The sequence below is a fragment of the Pogona vitticeps genome, chromosome 1, assembly GCF_051106095.1.
Source record: "Pogona vitticeps strain Pit_001003342236 chromosome 1, PviZW2.1, whole genome shotgun sequence".
NCBI lineage: Eukaryota > Metazoa > Chordata > Lepidosauria > Squamata > Agamidae > Pogona > Pogona vitticeps.
Window position 1 is genome coordinate 355959164 of NC_135783.1, and position 22850 is coordinate 355982013.

General features: G+C 42.6%; 1 protein-coding gene across 1 annotated transcript in view; it reads right to left on the reverse strand.

The window, feature by feature from the left end:
* Nucleotides 1-15264: 15264 nt before the first annotated feature.
* Nucleotides 15265-22850, reverse strand: part of LOC140706474 (uncharacterized) — a 40402-nt gene continuing 32816 nt past the window's right edge. The window contains 3 exon segments of the mRNA XM_078384515.1: nucleotides 15265-16621; nucleotides 16624-16730; nucleotides 16732-18349. Coding sequence (XP_078240641.1) covers nucleotides 16350-16621; nucleotides 16624-16730; nucleotides 16732-18349 — 1997 coding nt within the window. The 3' untranslated portion in view covers nucleotides 15265-16349.

Here is a 22850-nt window from a genome sequence, read left to right on the forward strand (position 1 = left end):
ATGATATCGTCGTTTCTTGTATTTCCTGGTATCAGGAGAGTGGAGGAGTCTGTGGTACCGAGATTTTTCTCTGTAGTTCTTAGACCTATGCTTGCAAGTCTTAGGTCTTTCAAAGCCTTTGAGCCCCGAATGCCTCGGAGGCTCGCCCTCCTCAGTATCAGGCAAGTCAATAGTGCCTTTAAGCCTTCTTTCTCATGATGGTGCTGATGTCCGGGGAGCCTTGAGGCTCAGAGCCCAGCAGCGATCACATTGTCTGGAGGCGAGCCGGGGCTAGAAGGCACTGAGGAGGGGGCGGCTTAAATATCTGCAGAAATCTCAGCCGCAGTAGTCGGTCCCGCAAACAGCGGGGATGGAGCTTCCAATGCCCATGAGGTGATCCAATGCTGTTGTGAGGAAGCCGATTTTGTCTTTTTAAATCTTAGCAGTCTGATGCTTCTTTCTATTAACAGTTTGAAGAGAGGGATTAGCTTAGGCTGTGGAGAGGAAGACAAAGTATTAGCAGGGGAAACGGCAGAAGGCTGTGTCAGGGAGGGAGGGTCCATGACTAGAGGTTGTAATGACTTCTCCATCAAAGAGACGTGAAAGCTCTTTCTCAATGTAAAACTTTTAAAAAGAATGCAGGATGTAGGCTGATGGGCTTCACCCAAGAAACAAAGGCACAAGTAGTGTCCCTCAGAGGTAGGAATCTTCTTAAACAAAAGGGACACCTTTGAAAGACAGTAGGTGCCATAAAAGGTGGGGGGGGGGAAGGGTGGGAAAGTCTGTCCTTCTCTTACTTTTTTTTTTAACAAAAGGAAAAACAAAAACTCTTATAAAAGGCGCTAAAAGAGAAAGAAAACAAAGGATTGTTCTACTTGCATTTACAGAATGAGAAGGAGCTCTAAGAAAGGAGACCTCTTTCAGCAACCGAAAAATAAGAACTGAGGTAACTGTTAGGGCGGTGGACCATGAGGGCTTGGGGGGAGGGGCTAAAATGATTACTTTAAGCTCTAGAATGTTCTGAGGCCTCTGCACAAGTGCAGACTTAACTCATTAGTGTGTATTCACAGGCCATGAAGAAGAAGCATTGCCTTTTGTTTTGGGGAACGTAGCAGCTGCTGACATGGGTCCCAAGAAGCCTGCTTCTGCAGAGGCCGGGAAGTTGACGAAGGAGAAGATTACCCTAGAGATGAAGAAGGAGATCATCAGAAAGTACAACGGAGGCATGCGAATCACAGACATCGCCAGGAAGTACGGGAGAAATCCATCCACCATCAGGACCATCGTGAAGATGAGGGAGAAGATCCTTGCCACAGATGCCAAGGGAGTCACCTGGATCATTAAGAACCAGCCAGCTGTTCTGAAGGAGGTGGAGAAGTTGCTGCTCATCTGGATGCAGGAGAAGCAGCATTCAGGGGACACAGTGACTGAGGCTATCATTTGTGAGAAGGCCAAGGCCTTGTACACAGACCTCGTGCAGCAACAGCCAGGAACCTCAGATGAGCCAGAAGTCTTCAAAGCAAGCAGAGACTGGTTTGAATGCTTCAAAACCAGATCTAGAGTCTACAGTGTGGTCAGGCATGGAGAGGCTGCCAGTTCCAATGTTCCTGCGGCTGAGGACTTTGCCACTGAGTTCCTGGACATCATGACAACACAGGGCTACCTTCCACAGCAGGTCTTCAACTGCGATGAGACCGGGCTGTTTTGGAAGAGGATGCCCAAAAGGACCTTCCTCACTCAAGAGGAGAGCAAGCTGCCTGGCCACAAGCCCATGAAGGACTGTCTGACCCTCCCCTTCTGTGCCAACACCAGTGGGGACCTGAAGATCAAGCCCTTGCTAGTGTACCACTCTGAGATTCCACGGGCTTTCAAAAAGCACAAGGTCAACAAAGGCCAGCTGGGTGTGATGTGGTGATCCAACACTAAGGCTTAGATCACACACGTCCTGTTTGTGGACTGGGTCAATCTTGCTTTTGTCCAAGCTGTCAAGAGGTACCTGGTGGACAATGACCTGCCACTGAAGGCCCTGCTGCTCATTGACAATGCCCCAGCTCATCCTCCAGGCCTTGAGGAAGACTTGTTGGAGGAGTTCAATTTCATTAAATCATGTTCCTGACGCCTAACACCACCCCGGTATTCCAGCCAATGGATCAGCAGGTGATTGCCAACTTCAAGAAGAGGTACACCAGGGACTTTTTCAGGCGCTGCTTCGAGGTGACCAATTCCACCAACCTCACCCTGCGTGAATTCTGGAGGGAGCACTTTGACATTGTCAACTGCTTGAAGATGATCACCACAGCCTGGGATGGGATCAGCCAGAGCAATCTTAACTCTGCTTGGCGCAACCTGTGGCCAGACTGTGTGGCAACAAGTGACTCTGGTGTTTCTGCACCTGCACCAGAGTCAATAGTGATGGAGGACGTTGTTGCCTTGGGAAGAAACATGGGCCTTGAGGTCACAGAGGAGGACATCTGTGAACTGGTGGAGGGCCACGACCAGGAGCTGTCCACCCAGGAGTTCGCTGAACAGCAGGCAGAGGCTATGGAGGAGCAGGCCTCTTTTGGAGATGAAAAAGAGCCAGGGGAGGAACAGCTGTCCACCAGTAAACTGAAAGATTTCTTAGAACATTGGTGACAAGTGCAGACGGTAACACAGCAATACCACCTGGACAAGGCTGTGGCACATGACCTTTTGAACACATTTGATGCAAGGGTCATATCCCCTTTCAGAGGGATGCTCAAAAGGCGGCAGAAGCAGCTGACCATGGAGAGGTTCCTCACGAAGAGGCCGAGACAGGAAGTTTCCGTACTGTTGGTTTCAGCATTTTTATGCACTTTCTGAAGAGTTGGCACACTCCAATGACTGTTAGTGACTGTTTCTGTTCAGTTTCAATGAAGGCAGATGTTCCTGCCTCATGTTTGTTGATTTTTAAATGTTTTTCAATGATATTCATAAAGTTAAAGTTTACTGATTGAAAATTTTGAAGTCACCTGCACAGTATTAATGACATTAACGAGCACTTAATAAACCCTTTGTAAACCAAATTTGACTTTGTTCTAACTTTTTTTGCCCATAGGAACGCATTGATTAGATTCCAATGCATTTCTATAGGAAATGGTGTTTCGCAAGATGTTTTTTTCCGCAAGAAGACGATTCCCCCCCCCATTGGAACACATTAATTAGATTTCAATGCATTCCTATAGGGAACTGCATTTTGCAAGACGATGTTTTTGCAAGACAGCGATTTTTGCGGAATGAATTAAAATCATCTTGCGAAGCACCACTGTATCTGTAAACAGACTGAGTTTTACTCTGTGTTATAGTGCCTTTGCAACCTACTATCTCCGAACTCTGCTTATGTCCTGAGAATATATGAAAACAAATTCTCAACAGAGTTATGCGCCCAGAGGAGATTGGTTCTGCTAGAAACAATCTACTCTGAGATTTCTGAGGAAAGGAAGCACGTTACAAGCCAGAGCTGAAGTTGGAATGGAGCTGGAGTCTGTCGGTGCTAGAGTGACTGAACGTGCTTCTGAGGATGTGGAGCAGACTGAAACAGCTGTGATGATTTGTGTTTTTATGTGTATTAGAATGGGATATGTAGTTCTAAGATTGTCCCAATAGCATCCATCTTGATTTAAAGTCTGCTCTGTAGTAGGAAAGTTTTTCATGCTGTTTCAGAGAAGCTTCGCTCTCTGATTATCTCGTTGCTAAGATGAGTAGAGAGCAGAGACTTTCGTAGTCAAAATAATTCTGCCACAAAGTATGATAACAACTCTCAAGCTCTCATGAGAAAGTTAGGCGGGACAACAAGACCCAGGAGGGGGTGTTCCTTATGAAGAATTCTGGGAAGAAGAAGGAAGTTGGTAAGGAGTTAAAAAAAAGATGGAGTTGGACTGAGAAAGGTCAGACATGTGCTTTTTCCCATAATGGATTGTAACTTTGCTATGGACTATTTTTCCTACCATGGACTGATGGAAGTCAACTGGTTTTCATCTAGCATCAGCCTATGAAGACCCAAGACACATGAGATGGACTGTGTTATGCTTTTTATTAGTTAGCATAATTCTATTTCTTTATTTTTCCAGCTGGAGTGGGGAGAGGAGTATTCCGTTTGTCTTGATATGAAAATGTGTGATGAGATGGGTTTTTGAGTTAAAATCTTTTAAAGGCATATGGGTTTTGTAATTAAGAAATAAGCCAGAGAGGTTCCATCTTGTTTCTTTGTATAAAGTATCTTTGCTATGCTGACAAGTTGTTTTCTAGGCGAGCGAGAGAATGTTATTCTGAAAGCTTGAGAAAGGACTCTGTATGATTAGATAGATGGGAATTGTTGTGACTCTTTGAGAAACCACAGTAACCCAAATAACATCTGGTGCGTATGAGAAAGAATTCATGTGGTGCAACAGGACTGTTTGCCTAGTAACGAACTCTGATTGGATGACATCGTGGGAAGGTGCATTAAGCCCTTGCCAGTTACTCTTGAAAAAGGAACTTTTTGCCTATAGACACTGTCTTCCCAAGACCAACCTTTCAGTGATTCGTGACCTACTCTTCAGCCATTTGGGACTCACCCTAATGTCTTTCGAGACAGGCTGGTGGCCTACCTACATGGACTGGTTCCTATGCTTTGCTGGATTACTTTTGGACTTATGGGATTTTTCCTAAGGACTATGCATGGACTATTTTCTATGGACTGTTCTATGGAATATTCTTTATGGACTTCTTTTCTTGGAATACTCCATATGGGATATGCTCTTGTAATGTTGTAAGGACTATGGTATATTTACTGGATTTTTCTTTACTAAGGACTATGGGACTTATAAGGGATTTTTACTTTTGTTTAGGGGTTTTTTTTTCTATAGGATCACTGAGGACTATAGCCTTTTTATAACCTACTTGGATTATTTTGTTTTTACTAATGATTTCCTAGACTGGAACTGTTTTTATTCTTTTTAATGTCTTTTTGTGTTTTTATAAGGTTTTTGAACTCTTTTATATTTTTCATGTTTTCTTGGCCTCACTACATCTGTGTAACTAAACAGCACAATGCTAGTTTATTTGTTTTGGTTTAATTTGGCTTTGATACTTAGTAACATGCTTTTTCTTTAATAAAATAAAGATTATAAAACTCAATTGGTTTTCTGAACAGTACACTTGTCATAGGGTCATCTGAGAGTGCTGCCTCGGCCTAGCTTACTAAGAGTCCTGTCAGTGGTGCAAGTTAAGTCTAAGGACTACAAAGCCCACTTGACCTTTTCACAATAATATCTGAGAGTACCAGGGTGTTCTTATGTGGGCAGACCTGCGAGAAGGAGTGTTGTATCATGGCTAGCTGAATTTGGACTCTTCAGCCCATTTTAGCATGTGCAAACTCCTGATTGCTCTCTGTCCAAGCTTACACGTGTGTTTTCGAACCCGTGTTTGCGACAAAATGTACCTACTGAACTATTTTACCATCAACTGAAACCTTTTCTAAAGCAATTCTTTTCAATAAAGCAGTAATGATTTGATCTGCATGCATTGGTTCTTGTACAGACTAGCTGAATGTCTAATTGGCCATATGTGTTTGCTACCAAAGATTTAGAGCCAGATTATTCTGAGTATAACTCATGGATTTGTCTGTGTGTGTTGCTTTCTTAATAAAGGAGATTGGCTTTTGAGGAAGAAGTGTTAGACAAGATCTTGCTGAGACCTAAGGGCTCTGCTCAGCAGTCAGAGGTTTGTCTGGATTTCGGACTCATCCCAGTCTCCGGCACCCCCGTAAATCTCTTTGGAGATACGGGGCTGCTTACAACAGCCAGTTCCAGAAGGCAGCAAGCAGGTGCTTTACCTATGTTGCATTTAAATGACACTAATTATATGCCTTGGTCTCTAAAAATGAAGATGTTATTGACGAGAGAGTCTCTGAGGCAGTATGTTCAAAATCCTCCTGATGTTGTGGAAGAGGAGGAACGTGCACATGATAAGGCAAGAGCCACGGTAATACTACGATTGGAAGATACACAGTTGATTTATGTGAGGAATCTTAAGACAAGCTAAGAGTATTGGCAGGTATTCAAAATTGTTTATGTTCGAGACAGAGCTGGGTGTAACATGGCTGTGGTGCATAAGCTATATCGCAAGCGTTTATTACCTGGAGAAAGTGTGGTGAAACATATTAAAGAAATGTTAGATTCATTTCTCCAGCTACAGGAATGAGGACTGGAATGTACACAGTCGCGCCAGTGCTTCGTGATCTTGAGCAGTCTTGATGAAAGCTGGGATAACCTGGTTATCAGTTTGGAAAACATAGCAGAGGAGAATTTGCATGTGGCATTTATTTCTGGAAGACTTGTGGAAGAAGAGCAAAGGAGACATTATAAAGTGGCAGAGAAGATCATTAATCATCGTAAACCAAGATGACCCGTGAACAATAATGTCACAGCAAACCAGCAGAAATGACTGTGAAATGCTATAATTGCAATAGTGCTGGACATTTCTTTAAAAACTGTGTGACAGAGTGGAGAGAAGAAGAAAAAAAAACATTCCTCTCTCTTCCCTGATCTTTCTCCTCCATTTTCTCACCTCTTTCTCTCCCCAATAGGAGGGTTTCTCTGGTCTTATTTCTTTCCAACTCCTTTCTACCTCTCATGAGGTATCATCAAGTTCTCCATTCCTGATTGTTCCCCAAGATATATATCTCTTCCCTTCTCCTGTCTTATTCCTTTCTTTTTTCTCCTGCACCTTCGCTGCTCCTGAGGTTCCTTTACCCGGTGGATCCTTCGTTTCCTCTGATGGACCTTCTGCTTCCCTCACTGAAACTTCCACCTTGGCCACCCCAGGCTCTTTATTTCCTGACTCTCCCATCCCTTCATTGGTCTCAACCTTTGACTCTTCACCCGGAACTATATCTATCCTCCTGGATTTCTTTTCTTTTTTTAAAAAAATATTTTATTTTTTAACAAAGGGTAACAGGAAGGAAAAAGGGATTGTGGTCAAAGGGAAGAGGAGAAAGAGTAACATACTAATATCCATTCTATACATATTGCCATCTCAAAATTCCAAATTGCTCTTTTTACTATTTTCTGCCTTCCAGATTTAAGTTCTCATTTTAATGCATGTTCTTCAAGCGATGTCTAATGACTCAAACCATTTGTGGAATAAGTCCCATCTTTCAGTTGCCTTTTGTAGAGGACAGTCCTTCATCACTTCTGATAAAATGTCCATTTCCGCTGTTTCCCGTATCTTCTCTATAAGGTCTTCTTGTTTCGGTACGGTCGGACTTTTCTAATTTTTAGCATAAAGAATTCTAGCTGCAGTGAGTATGTATATAACTATATACTTCTTTGCCTTATCTATATTGTCAGGTATCATACTCAATAAAAACAGTTCTGGTGTTAATGGGACCTTACAAAGCAATATTTGTTGCAGCACAGCATGTACTCTTTTCCAATATTCTTTCTCTACTCTACATGACCACCACATATGATAACAGCTTCCCACATGTGCTTCACATTTCCAACACACATTTGATACATCTGTATACATCTTCGACAGTTTTTCCGGAGTCATATGCCACCTGTAAAACATCTTTTATATATATTCTCTTTGAAATTAACCAATCGTGTAAGCTTTATATTATTTTGCCATATTTTCAACCATTGATCAATCTCAATATTATGCCCTATGTTTTGTGCCCACTTAATCATACATTCTTTAACAATTTCATCTTGCATTTTGATTTCTAACAGATAATTATACATTTTCTTAAATATTTTATCTTTTGAGTCTGTGTGTGTGTTCAGTTGTTCAGTCGTGTCCAACTCTTCGTGACCCCATGGACCAGAGCACGCCAGGCCCTCCTATCCTCCACTGCCTCCCGGAGCTGTGTCAAATTCATGTTGGTTGCTTCGATGACACTGTCCAACCATCTAATAAAAGCTTATCAAATGTCATTTGTTCTGAATAAAAACCTATTTTGTCTTTTGTATATCTAGATTCCAGCTGTGCTCTGGACCACCAGTCTCTGTAAATATTCTGTGTCTCTAGCTCTTCTTTAGACCTTAATTCACAATCTTTTTTAAAATAAAAAAGCAAAAAAAAAAACAAAGTGTGCTGCTTATATACCGCCCCATAGCGCTTCAAGCACTCTCTGGGCGGTTTACAATTTAATTATGCATGCTACACATTGCTCCCCCCCCCCAGCGAGCTGGGTACTCATTTTACTGACCTCGGAAGAATAGAAGGCTGAGTCAACCTTGATATCTTAAAAGTTTTGCTTTTGTCATAAGATTAGGTTGTGTAAAGGCCTCTATAGGTGATACCCATACTGGTGTTTTTGATAAATTTGTTGTATAATCTTTTTCCAAGTTCCCAATAAAGCTCTTCTTATCATATGTAAGTTAAAATGCTTTTGCTCTTTATCCTTTTTGTACCATAAATAAGCGTGCCAGCCTAGCTGTAAATCATGTCCTTCCAAATTGAGTAATCTATCATCTTCCAAAGTTATCCATTCTTTTATCCAATCTAGAATACAAGATTGATAATACAGAACCCAGTCTGGAAGACCAAAACCTGCCCTCTGTTTGGCATCTTGCACTGCTTTAATTTTAATTCTTGGTTTTTTACCTTGCCATACAAATCTCTTAATTATCTTATTAAGTTCTTGGGAAAAGGTCTGTTTTAATATGATAGGGATTGTCTGACATAGGAATAGAATTTTTGGTAAAACACTCATTTTAATCGTCACAATTTTCCCAACAACGATAATTGTAGTTTATCCCATTTCTCCAAATTGTTCTGTATCTCCATAATCAATTTTATATAATTATCTTTAAATAATGTACTTGTCTTCTTTGTAATTTGGATCCCTAAATATCTAATTCTCTTTTCCTCTTGGAAGTTTGTCTTCTCTACTAACTTCTGTTGTTCTTGTTCTCTTATATTTTTAATAAGTATTTTTGTTTCTTTTGGTTCATTCTCATTCCTGCCATATCACAAAGTTTTTCAACATCTCCATCAGGTCTTCTATTGAATGCACTGGATCTTCCAGTATAATGACTAAATCGTCTGCGAAAGCTTGAAGTTTATAAATTTGACCTTTTACTTTCAATCCTTTCAATTCCTTTTTATCTCTGATTTGTTTGGTTAATATTTCTAGAGTCAGAATGAATAATAGTGGTGAGAGTGGACACCCCTGTCTGGTACCTTATCATATTTAATGAAAGACATGCAAAAGTAAATTTTAAAAATGAATACATACACAGTAAAACAGCACTATTTGGCTCTAAGTGTGTTGTTAACAAAGAGATAATTTTGTTCTCACCCAGCCGTGTGTAAAATCCATTGCTGGCTGTCACTCCCTCATGGTTATCTTCCCGCTCTTCCAAGGACTTTCACCCGGCATCAGTTCCATTATCTGTTGCACTCCATGAAGCCAAAACTCTATGGTTCTCCGTTCCATTCTCATAACACTTTGTGTGAGATTGACAGAGTTGCGGTATTACCAGGATGCACGTTTTGTTTGTTTAGTCATGTCCGACTCTTCATGACCCCATGGACCAGAGCACACCAGGCCCTCCTATCTTCCACTGCCTCCTGGAGTTGTGTCAAATTCATGTTGGTTGCTTCACAGACACTGTTCAGCCATCTCATCCTCGGTCATCCCCTTCTCCTCTTGCCGTCACACTTTCCTAACATCAAGGTTTTTTCCAAGGAGTCTTTTCTTCTCATGAGATGGCCAAAGTACTGGAGCCTCAGCTTCAGGATCTGTCCTTCCAGTGAGCACTCAGGGTTGATTTCCTTTAGAATTGATAAGTTTGTTCTCCGTGCAGTCCAGGGGATTCTCAAGAGCCTCCTCCAGCACTACAATTCAAAAGCATCAATTCTTCAGCGGTCAGCTTTCTTTATGGTCCAACTCTCACTTCCATACATCATGACAGGGAAAACCATATGTGACAAACCCAGACCTACTGGGATCTGCCACACGTTAACTAAGCTGCCACCAACCATTCCCTATAAGAAGTCACACAGACCAGGGATGGATTTTTAAACACATAAAAGAACAAGGTTTATTTAAATACAACACACAGGAAAATAAAAGGATTATGTGAATAAGATATAGTAACGTGGCTTAGTCTCATTCATACATGCATACAGTTTGGTTCACACAGAACCCTTAACTTGAAGCACAGACCCTGAACCTATCAGTTCTGGCTAACCAACAGACACCTGAACCTATCAGGTTGGTACTCTGACACACAGTAGTACCCTGTCTGACACACAGACTCCCACACCAGCTTCTTCTTCCCAGCTGCTGCTTCGTCACATCCCAGCGTCTCCCTTTCACCACACAGGCTTCACCTATATATACAGTACAGCCCCTCCTCCTGATGTCCCGCCTTCCACTCCCCATAGGATGGAACTTTCCCTCCAAACCCATGACAGACAGGTAACATCAGTGCTGTATGTAACACCTCCCCTCTTTATAAGTTGTTTTGTAGGGGGAAAGCTAAGGTGCTTTTCACCAAAAAAAACAACCTGAATAAAACATACAAAAACATTTATACATACCATATCATACTTACTTATACTTACATTCTAAGTTAACCATAGCAATTAGGCATTTAAACATTTACCATATACATTACATCAATTTACCTTTATTCATACAAACCAAGTTCAAAAAACAGGTACATTTAACTTTTTGTCATCAATATATATACATAGTCCATGTTCTTTCGCCGTCTTCATTCTTCAGGTCTTCTTGACAAGGCGTCAGCAACACAGTTCACTGACCCTCTGACCACCTTCACTTCAAAGTCATAGTCCTGTAGGTTTAAAGCCCACCTCATAAGTTTGCTATTGTGGGTTTTCATTGTCTTTAACCATTGCAGTGGTGAATGGTCAGTGCACAGAACAAAATGTCTTCCCCAGATGTAAGGCTTGGCCTTCTGGATCGCGTAGACTATGGCCAAACACTCCTTCTCCACGGTTGCCAAATGTCTCTCACCTTTTTGAAGTTTCCTACTCAGGTAGGACACTGGATGCTGGTCACCATTCTCATCCTCCTGGCACAGAACTGCTCCTACCCCGCTGTTAGACGCATCGGTGTAGATGATGAACTCCCTGTCGAAGTCTGGAGCACACAGCACTGGATACTGGACGAGCGCCTCCTTCAACCTCTGGAACGCCGCCTCACAGTCGCTGGTCCACGGGATGCTGTCATCAGTCTTCTCCCTCGTCAGATCGGTCAACGGAGCCGCAATCTCGCTAAACCTCGGGATGAACTTTCTGTAGTAACCCACCAACCCAAGAAATGATTTGACTTTTTTCTTGGTGTTGGGTCTAGGCCAATCACGAACATCTTCTATTTTGGCCTCCAGGGGTTTTATCACTCCTCCCCCTACCATGTGACCCAAGTATTTTCTTTCTGGGATACCCAGCTGCAGTTTGCTCTCTCTGCAGGGCCCAGGCCACAGCACTTCCTCCCCTGGGTCAAAGTGCCTCTCCCCGGCTTTCTGGTCATCCCAAGCTTTCTTTCTGACCTTTTGAGCTTGCAGGGTCTCTGCTGCTAGCTCTAGATTTCTCTTTAGGTCAATCCTCAAGGTGTCTATGTATGTCACAACGTCCTGTGGGTCATCCTGGGTGATCTGCTCCCAATTTTGTTTGATCAAATCAAGGGGCCCTTTCACCCTTCTCCCAAATAAAAGTTCAAATGGACTGAACCTGGTACTGGCTTGTGGCACTGATCGATAAGCAAACAAAAGGGATTGCAGCTTCTGGTCCCAGTTGTTTGGATTCTCTGCCAAGTACGCCCTAATCATGCGCATTAGAGTCCCATTGAACTTCTCAGTTAACCCATTACTTTCAGGATGATAGGCAGTGGTTTCCTTGTGCTTAATTCCACAGATTTGCCATAAGCGTTTCATGAGCTTTGATGTGAACGATGCGCCCAAATCTGTGATTATTTCTGAGGCAAATCCCATCCTGGACATATACCCCACCAAGGCATCTACCACTGTGTTAGTTTCAATGTTAGTCAAGGGTATGGCTTCAGGGTACCTTGTGGCATGGTCCACAATTGTGAGAATGAACCTGTTCCCCCTCTTTGTGGCCTTGGGCAAAGGTCCCACAATATCCACCCCTATGCATTTGAACGGAGTGTCAATCACAGGCAAAGGGCACAACTTTGCTTTGGTCCTATCGCGGCTATTCCCCTGCCTTTGACACACATCACATTGTTTACAGAACTCCCTGATCTGCTTCCCTATGTCAGGCCAGTAAAAATTCTGTGTGATTCTCTGCTGTGTTTTGTTCACCCCTAAGTGTGCAGCAAACATGTCAGAGTGCCCCCTTTGTAAGATCATGGGGCGATACTTTTCAGGTACCACCAGCTGACTTCTGATCCCATCTCCCCCTTTTGGGATATTCCTCAGGGTCTCTCTATATAAAATCCCCTTTTTCTCCAGAAATCTCACTGGGGTTTCAGGTGTTAGCTGGGCGTCAATCACCTGTTCAAAACACTTTTGGAGAGTGGCGTCTGCCTTTTGCTCTTGTCCAAATCTGCTGTCTGTGGTTAAGGTTTCCACCACAGCTTCGGAACTCCCCCCACCTGCTTCCGTCTCGGGCTCATCAGTACCCCCCTGAACTGTCCCCGTGGTGGCTTGTGAACGTGTAATCACTAGCACCCGTTTCACATGTTCAGCCAGGTCATTTCCCACGAGCACGGCTGCTGGCAGAGTCGATGAAATTGCTAGCCGCCAAACTCCCCTCCAGCCTTGAAAGTTGACAGGTACCTCCGCGACTGGCAGTGAGATTATCTGCCCCTCAATCCCTGCCACCTTCATGCTCTCATTTGGGATTACATACTCCCTAGGAATAATATCTGGATGGCACAGGGTCACCTGAGAACAAGTGTCCCACAGCCCCCGATACTGACGGTCAAGTATTCCTACGTCCACCCCTGCTGTCTCAAACAACTGAGAATCTGTTCTCACCAGTAGGCAGCACCTGACCTCTACAAGAGGACCATTTTCCTCAGCCTGATCAGCAGATGTAGCTGTTCCAGACTGAGTAGCCATGGCAACCGGCTCCCTCAGTGACAATGAGCCTTGCTCTTTCTGGACACAGAACACAGCTTTTGGCTTGGTCCCACTCGAATCCTGAGGCACCATTCCTTTTAGCTGCTTTAATTTCTCACACTCTGAGATTAGATGACCCTTTCCCTGACAGAAATAACATTTTCGGGTGTATTTTGATTCTCTCTCATCTTGTTTTAGTTTTCCCTCCAAAATCTGAGGTCTTGGTTTCATGTCTGAGGGCTTCCCTTCACCATGGGCCCCTCCCCCTTGCTGGCTTTTCCCTGGTCCCTGAGAGTACTTGCTGTGGGTTTCTTTGGGTTTACCTACAGATTTCTCCTCTTTTATTCTCAAATCCAGCTCCTTTTGCTTAGCCTCAAACTCAGCCCTGATCTGTAAAATTTCTTCCTCAGCCCTAGCTTTTATCTCTTTTACTTTTTCTTCAGTCTTATCTCTGATTTCTTTTAATTGAATGTCTTTTTGCTGATTATATTTTTCAAGATCTTGCTCACTTTGTCTGACCTGAGCCTCATACTTTTCCTTCTTTGACATTTCTTCCACTGATAAATTGTTAATCCACTTATTTAGGAAATCCAATTCCAATTGTACCATTCTAATTTGGTGTTTCAGTTCCATCTGTTTGATCCTCATGTCCATTCCCCTTTTCTTGGCATCTGCCTCTGCCTGACTGATTTCAGCTCTTTCTTTTCTTCTGATTTCCATTTCCCTCACCCTCAGTTCATGCTGTTGGGCTAGGAGCATTTTTCTGAGTTCTGGCTTCTGCTCTCCCGTGCTCTCATCCTGCACTGAGCCAAATTCCTCCTCAGAACCTTGGTCCACCTGTGGGTCTTTCACTTCACCCATTTCTGCCATTTGGCTTCGAGTCAAGGGCATAATCCCCCCCCCAGAACAGGCTGCTTTCAAAAGTCAAGCCTCAAAATAAAGCGACCACTTTTTTTTTTCTCTTTTGCCTCAGAACCAGCTTTCTATAGATTACTGCTGTTCTTCAGCACTACTGTAACTTGCAACAGTTGCAAGCCAGAGCCTACCCCCCTCTGCTGGGCCTCTCAGCAGGCAGGCTAGATCACTGCTACTACACAGTTTTGCCTCAGCTTTTTCCCGCCAAAACAGGCTGCCTAAGAGCACCCTAATCTGGTCCCCAATCTGAGGTTACACGTTCTTCTACTAGTGCACCCCCCCGTGAGGTACACCTAGAAGATTACCTACGTGCTCTCTGATTGTCCCTGACTAGACCCCCCTTGCTCTGGGCACACTTGCCAAGGCTTTGCTGGACCGCTGGACAACTGGACCAGTCGTATCCCACACGCTGGACACCAATCAATGTGACAAACCCAGACCTACTGGGATCTGCCACACGTTAACTAAGCTGCCACCAACCATTCCCTATAAGAAGTCACACAGACCAGGGATGGATTTTTAAACACATAAAAGAACAAGGTTTATTTAAATACAACACACAGGAAAATAAAAGGATTATGTGAATAAGATATAGTAACGTGGCTTAGTCTCATTCATACATGCATACAGTTTGGTTCACACAGAACCCTTAACTTGAAGCACAGACCCTGAACCTATCAGTTCTGGCTAACCAACAGACACCTGAACCTATCAGGTTGGTACTCTGACACACAGTAGTACCCTGTCTGACACACAGACTCCCACACCAGCTTCTTCTTCCCAGCTGCTGCTTCGTCACATCCCAGCGTCTCCCTTTCACCACACAGGCTTCACCTATATATACAGTACAGCCCCTCCTCCTGATGTCCCGCCTTCCACTCCCCATAGGATGGAACTTTCCCTCCAAACCCATGACAGACAGGTAACATCAGTGCTGTATGTAACACCATAGCTTTGAGTATTCGGACTTTTGTTGGCAGGTGATGTCTCTGCTTTTTAAGATGCTGTCAAGATTTGTCATCGCTTTCCTCCCAATCCCCTTCACGGATTGCTGCCTCGTCATGGCGAAGGGGCTTGAGTAACTCAGAGAAGCTATGGGCTATGCCGTGCAGGGCCACCCAAGATGGACAGGCCATAGTGGAGAGTTCTGACTGAACATAATCCACCTGGAGTAGGAACTGGCAATGCCACTCTAGTATCTTTGCCAAGAAAACCCCATGAACAGAAACAAAAGACCAGGATGCACAGGTTGCACTAATTAGTAGAACTTCCCTGAGAGATGAAGACACCAAGCAATAAAGCAGTGTTGGTAGCAGAATAGTTGTATTATTACAGAATATATACATACATGTACAGGTTAGTCTTTGTTTCCAGTCCCGAAGTCATACACAGCAGTTTCAACAGAGTTCAATGCATAAATCAGAGTCAAAGTCCTTGTAAATTAGTTCAGCAGTCATATACCATATGATCAGTCCAGTAGCCAGAGTTCTTCTTCCAATATATAGCACAAAGACACGGCTTCTTCCAGAATACTCCAGCACAGCACCACGACAATAGCAATCCACACCACCAGCAACCCACAGAGTGTGTGTGCTAGGTCTGCTAGCCTTATCCCAGGATTAGCCAATCCAGGGATTGCTCTCTCAGCTGTTACAGTTTTACTCAGCTGGATAAATTCTAGCCTTACTTCTTTCTATAACACTGATTCTGATACTTATTACATAGTACGAAACTGTATTTAACAATTCCTTCAGGTTTAGCTCAGACCTGTCAGAGATCTCTCCCAATATTTATGTACCTCAGTTCTGCATCAGTCAGCAAAACCAAATTTCCCAAGGCTTGAGTTTTCTAACCTCTGATAAGCTCAGGTGTTAAGGATCAAAGGATTTGGTCACCTCCGATGTAGTGCAGTCCAGGGCCCGAGCAGACTAGATCTTGAAAAACCAAAATTTCCACTCCTTCCAACAATCTCTGCCATTACAAATCAGTATACTCTCAATACAATAGCACAGAAATGCCAAGTTATTCATAAATATTATAGAATATATATATGTTGGTTCATAAAAAATAGAGAATAAAAATCCATTGGTACCCTCTTTAAATCTCAACTACTATTATTATTTTTGAGGATAAAGCCTTATAAAACAAACGACAGCTTCACTCTCTTCACTACTTGCTTTTATTCCATCAGTTAGACTTAGAACATCCATCCTTTTCTATTTATACACTAATTTTGTAAAAGCTTGTATGGCACAATACATACTTATTCTAATTTTTAGCACAAGGTTTCACGTCTATTTTGTGATACCTCTCTGTTAATTAAGAAATAAAAGACATTACAAGTAGTACTTCAAAATGCACTCCATTTTTTCTTTTCTGTGTTGCATGACGTCAGCATTTTGTTGTTTCTTCTTTCCCATGGAAAGCAGCACAAAACTGAATCAGCTCCTTATGCCTTAACTTATCAGGAACTCCGAATAAAACTCTGTCCACATGCAACCGAAGGGCAAAACTCTGACTAAAGTTCTTTCCACATTCCATGCATTTATGTGGTTTCTCCCCAGTGTGGGTCCTTTGATGTATCCTAAAATGACAACTCTGACTACAGGTCTTTCCACATTCCATGCATTTATGTGGTTTCTCCCCAGTGTGAGTTCTATTAGTCTAAGGGCACCACTCCTACTAAAGATCTTTCCACATTCTATGCATTTATGTGGTTTCTCTCCAGTGTGAGACCTTTCATGTGACCTACAGGCATCACTTGTACTAAAGCTTTCCACATTCCATGCATTTATCTGGTTTCTCCCCAGTGTGAGTTCTTTGATGTGACCTAAGGTTACCACTCCTACTAAAGCTCTTTCCACATTCCATACATTGATGTGGTTTCTCCCCAGTGTGAGTCCTTTGATGTAATCTAAGGGCAGAAGTCTGAATAAAGCTCTTTCCACATTCCTTGCATTTATGTGGCTTCTCCCCAGTGTGAGTTTTTTGATGCGACCTAAGGTTGCCACACTGATTAAAACTCTTTCCACATTCCATGCATTTATGTGGCTTCTCCCCAGTGTGAATCCTTTGATGTGACCTAAGTTGACCACCATGAAGAAAACTCTTTCCACATTCCATGCATTTATGTGGTTTCTCCCCAGTGTGAGTTCTTTGATGTGACCTAAGGTTACCACTGCAACCAAAGCTCTTCCCACATTCCATGCATTTATATGGTTTCTCTCCAGTGTGGGTCCTTTGATGTGACCTAAGGTTACCACTTTGATTAAAGCTCTTTCCACATTGCATGCATTTATGTGGTTTCTCACCAGTGTGAGTTCTTTGATGTAACCTAAGGTCAACACTCCTACTAAAGCTCTTTCCACATTCCATGCATTTATTTGGTTTCTCCCCAGTGTGAGTTCTTTGATGTAACCTAAGGGCACCACTCCTACTAAAGCTCTTTCCACATTCCATGCATTTATATGGTTTCTCCCCAGTGTGGGTCCTTTGATGTATCCTAAGGTGACAACTACGAATATAACTCTTTCCACATTCCATGCATTTATAAGGTTTCTCCCCAGTATGGGTCCTTTGATGAGACCTACAGGCATCACTCGTACTAAAACTCTTTCCACATTCTATACATTTATGTGGTTTCTCCCCAGTGTGAATCCTTTGATGTAGCCTAAGGGCATCACTCCTAATAAAACTTTTTCCACATTCCATGCATTTATGTGGTTTCTCCCCAGTATGGGCACCTTGATGAAGGCTAAGGGCATCACTCATATGAAAACTTTTTCCACATTCTGTGCATTTATGTGGTTTCTCCCCAGTGTGAGTCCTCTGATGAATCCTAAGGGCACCACTCCTACTAAAGCTCTTTCCACATTCCATGCATTCATGTGGTTTCTCCCCAGTGTGGGTCCTTTGATGTAACCTAAGGGTACCACTCTGATTAAAGCTCTTCCCACATTCTGTGCATTTATGTGGTTTCTCCCCAGTGTGAGTCCTTTGATGTAACCTAAGGTTTCCATTCTGACTAAAGCTCTTTCCACATTCCATGCATTTATATGGTTTCTCACCAGTATGAGTCCTTTGATGTAACCTAAGGTTACCACTGAAACGAAAACTCTTTCCACATTCCGTGCATTTATGTGGTTTCTCCCCGGTGTGGGTTCTTTGATGTAAGCTAAGGCCACCACTGTGACTAAAACACTTTCCGCATTCCATGCATTTATGTGGTTTCTCCCCAGTGTGCGTCCTTTGATGTGACCTAAGGTTACCACTGTGACTAAAGTTCTTTCCACATTCCATGCATTTATGTGGTTTCTCCCCAGTGTGAGTCCTTTGATGTAACCTAAGGTGTCCACCCTGACTAAAGCTCTTGCCACATTCCATGCATTTATGTGGTTTCTCCCCACTGTGGGTCCTTTGATGTATCCTAAGTACACCACTGATACTAAAGCTCTTTCCACATTCCATGCATTCATGTGGTTTCTCCCCAGTGTGAGTTCTATGGTGTATATGGAGGCTCTTCTTCTGACTGAAGCTCCTTCCATGTTCCATACATGGATAGAGTTTCTCTCCTGCATCTGTTCTTTGATATCTACTGAGGTGACATGCATAGATGTGGTTTCTCCTCTGTGTCAGTCCTTTCATCTGAAGTCCATGTCTCCTCATTCTGATTTTCAATTCTCTTTTCTTCCTTGATGATGAGTTCCTGCCCATGTGGCCCAAGATGTTGCTGGGCAATTCTTCTTCTCCTGTTCATCATCTGGTAGATCAGAAAAAGAAGACAAACAGCCACTTCCAAAATCTGCAGGAATAAGGAATGATGTGTTCGGGCTCCTCCTGAGACACAGAGAACCAAGGAAAGACAGCCAAAAAAGGCGAGGGAATAGAACCAGGGAGAGGATGAGGTCGGACCTTTGGGCTTGAGGTTGGAAGGGCTCTTCACTGAGGGACCTTTTGGGGAGGTGGGGAGTCATGAAGGGAGGATCATTTCCACACCCAAATGAGTACATCAAATTCAAAGTATATTAACTTCTTTTCCTTCTCAAATTCTCCCCAATGATTGTACATCAGCTTCCAGAAAATTAGAAATAAATTTCTCAAATTTGATTAAAGAGAACAAATATTTGAATTAAAGGATTGTTTAGGAAAATGAATAACAAGAGGGGGGGAAAGGAAGGGTAAAAGTGGATGAATGTGATGCAGCTAAATTATTGGACTCGAGAACCAGTAAAGAGCAGTTAGTAGTCAATCCCAGGAATTGATAAAATCTGCAGAGTTTATTTGGAGGGTGATGAGAAAGGACAAATCCATGAAGGGGATGGGATGTAGAGTTGATAAAATGCTGTTACTGGTAGAGAATCATCAGGAATTTCTGAAAACAGTCTAGGTAGCAGAGATGGTCAGAGAAATAGGTACTGACGTAATAGAAACTTAGAACTGCAGGGCTAGAAGGGAAGTGAACTCCCAACCTCTGGCTCCAGAGTTAGATACCTTAACCAATGTGTATGAGAAGGTGGGGGAGGAAAGAATTTGATAAACGACATCTGTGAGAATAAAAGCAACAATGCATGCATTGACATTGAGAAGTTATTTGACCCCAGCAAAATTCAATATTACAAAATTATAAATGCTGCATATTAAAGTAGTACCTCGTTTTACAAAACCAATGTGTCCTCCAGGACATTACGTTATGCGAAACATACATAAACTGGAACGCAGATTGCTATAGCGACGGTGGTGGCGCTATTAACCTCCAGGCGCAAGGAAACTTCCTTGAAAATGCAGAAGAAATGGGGAAAAAAAACATTATTTTGAACTGATTTCCCTTCATAAACCAGAAATTACCTAAACCAAGTGTACGTAAACCGACATAATACTGAGCAGAGACATATTACATAAAAGCAGAGCAGCTTTTAAACTGAATGCCGGGGGAAAGCAAACAGGAGCCGAGAGGCATTCATTTCGGGACTCCTCATCCCTATGGAAAGAGGGTGGAGAGGGTAGGGCACAAGAAAGTGATGATAGTGTAGTAATTAGGACAGAGAGCGTGATGGGATGGGATTGTTGGTCCACTGGAAGGAGGAGCAAACAAGCAGCCCTTCTTGGGGGACCTCCATACGCAGAGGCTTTTATGCAAACACCCGAAGCGCCTGAGCAAAGATGAGAGAGCTGGAAACATCGGGAGGGTAGATATAAGATTGATGCAGTGGCCATAACGGAATCCTGGTGGGATTTCGGAGAACCAGTGGGATGATGCAATCCCAGATGATAAAAACTAGAGGACAGGGCAGGGCGTGTTGGAGGTGGGGTGGCCATCTAGGTCAAAGGAGGGGTAGAATCCAGAAGAATGGAGATGGACAGCGGGTCGGACTCCATCACAGAATCACTGTGAATAAACTGCCAAGCCAAGGAGCAAAGAGATAGTGGGTGGGGGGCTTGCTATCATCCTCCAGATCAAAAACGTGAGGGGGAAATGTGGGGAAAAACCTGAGGAGGAAAAATTTGAAATGTGGAGAGAAATCAGGGAGGTGTCCAAAAGGGACAGGACTGGAATCACGGGGAACATTAATTCTCCTCACGTCGACTGGGCCAATGCGTGCTGTGAAGAAAGAGAGACGGGGTTTCTTGACATGCTAAACGACTGTACCTTGGAGCAATTTCTCATGGAGCCCAACAGAGAGGACAGGGGACTATGGATCTATTATTGTGCAGTACTCTGGACCTGGTTAGGGACCGGAATGTCACTCAGTCCCTAGGGAATAGTGACCATGCTGACATCTTTTTCACCCTGCAGGTTGGGTAGGGAATGTCAAGGAAATCTCCGGACACAAAAATCATTGATTTCCGAACGACAGACTTAGCTGAGATGAGGAAGCAAGTTAGAAAGAAGTTGAAAGGGAAGGGAAAAAAAGAGAAAAAAAATCTCTCCTGAGGGCCTGGAGTCTGTTTAAAACAACGGTCGTAGAGGCCCAGCGGAAGTGTATACCACAAAAAAGGAGGGTCACCTAAGTCCAAGAAGGTGCCGGCATGGTTAACGAGCAGAGTTGGAGAGGCTCTGAAGGGAAAGGAGGGGTCCTTCCACAAATGCAAAACCTTCCCAAATGAGAAAAAAGTACAGTGGTACTTTGATTTGCAATCGCCCTATTTGTGAACAATTCGAGTTACGAATGGATCTATTCACAAAAAGTTGCTTCAACATGCGAACGGAGCCTGGACTTACAAACCAAAATAAAGGGGAAAAAACCTTGCCTGCCCTGTTTTGACCTAAGTTCACCTTAGGTCAACAGAAGAAAATTTTTTTTTAAAAAAATGCACCCTAGTGGTAGAGAACAGATTAATCGGCTTTGCATTAGTTCCTATGAACCCTAATGCCTCAACCTATGAATGGAAAACAGCAGACACATATTAAAGGGTTTTCAATGAATTGCAATGGAAAGGTTTGACTTGACTTATGAACTTTTCGACCTGCGAACTTAATTCTAATACGGATTAAGTTCGCAAGTCAAGGTACCATTGTAAATGGAACACAGTCTCTGGCAAAATAAATGTAAGAAGATGGTACAGAAGACAAAGAAACACTTTGTGGAAGAATGGACAGCAATATAAAGAGGAACAATAAACACTTCCGATTGGAAACATGATTAATCCGTTCTGGCTGAAAGGGGAGGGAAAAGAAAAGCAAGCCAAGCATGCAAGACCCAGTGGATGTGCAATATTCCTGACATCGGAGGAAGGTGAAAAATCAAAGGAGACTGAAAAGGTAGTGGTTATAGAAGATGAATGGTATGAGGAAGAAAGTAGTCCTAGAGAGTTAAAGAGATAGAAGGGGAGAGAGAAATGAGAGGCGCACGTGAAAGAGAGGGAGCAACTGCCAAACCAAGCATTTAAGGATTGTCACTAATTGATATTGATCAATGGCTGAAAATATGGCAAAATAATATAAAGCTTACAAGATCGGTGAACTTTAAAGAGAATATATATAAGATGTTTTATAGATGGCACATGACCCCAGAAAAATTGTCAAAGATGTATACAGATGTATCAAATAAGTGTTGGAAATGTGAATCACAAGTGGGAAGCTATTATCATATGTGGTGGTCATGTGGAGTAGCGAAACAATATTGGAAAAGAGTACATGTAATGTTGGAACAAATATTGCTCTGTAAAGTGCCATTAACCCCAGAACTGTTTTTATTGAGTATGATACCTGAAAATATAGATAAGTCAAAGAATTATATAGTTATATACATAGTTACGGCAGCTAGAATTTTATATGCTAAAAATTGGAAAAGATCAACGGTACCGAAACAAGAAGATCTTATTGAAAAGATACGGGAAATAGCCGAAATGGACATTTTATCAGAAGTTATGAAGGACTATCCCTTGCAAAAGGCAACAGAAAGATGGGATCTATTTAACAAGTGGACAGAATCAACAGGCAGCTTGTGAACAGTACATATTGAAAGGAGAACTGAATCTAGAAGGCAGAAAAGAGTAAATAGAATAATTTAAAATCTTGATATGGCAATAGGTACAGAATGTATGAAAGTATGTTATTGTCTCCTCTCTTCCTCATCAATCCCAATTCCCTTTTCCTTTTTGTTATCCCTTATAAAAAATAAAAATACAAAAAAAAAAGGATTGTCACTAGAGGAATGGACTGTCCTAGTCTACCCGAGACCACGCGGTCCAGTGAAGTCTGTGAACCGTTGCGGGAGTCTTCAGAGAGGAGAGAAACCTCCCGAACCTGCTTAGAGAGACAGAAACAAAAAGTGAAAAAAGAGAAATAACAGAGGGAATAACTTAGAAAAATGGAAGATAAAAATAGGAAAGGGACCCATATTTAACTTTGGGAATTGTAAAGAAGCATATCCTTTATATTAAAAAGGAGAA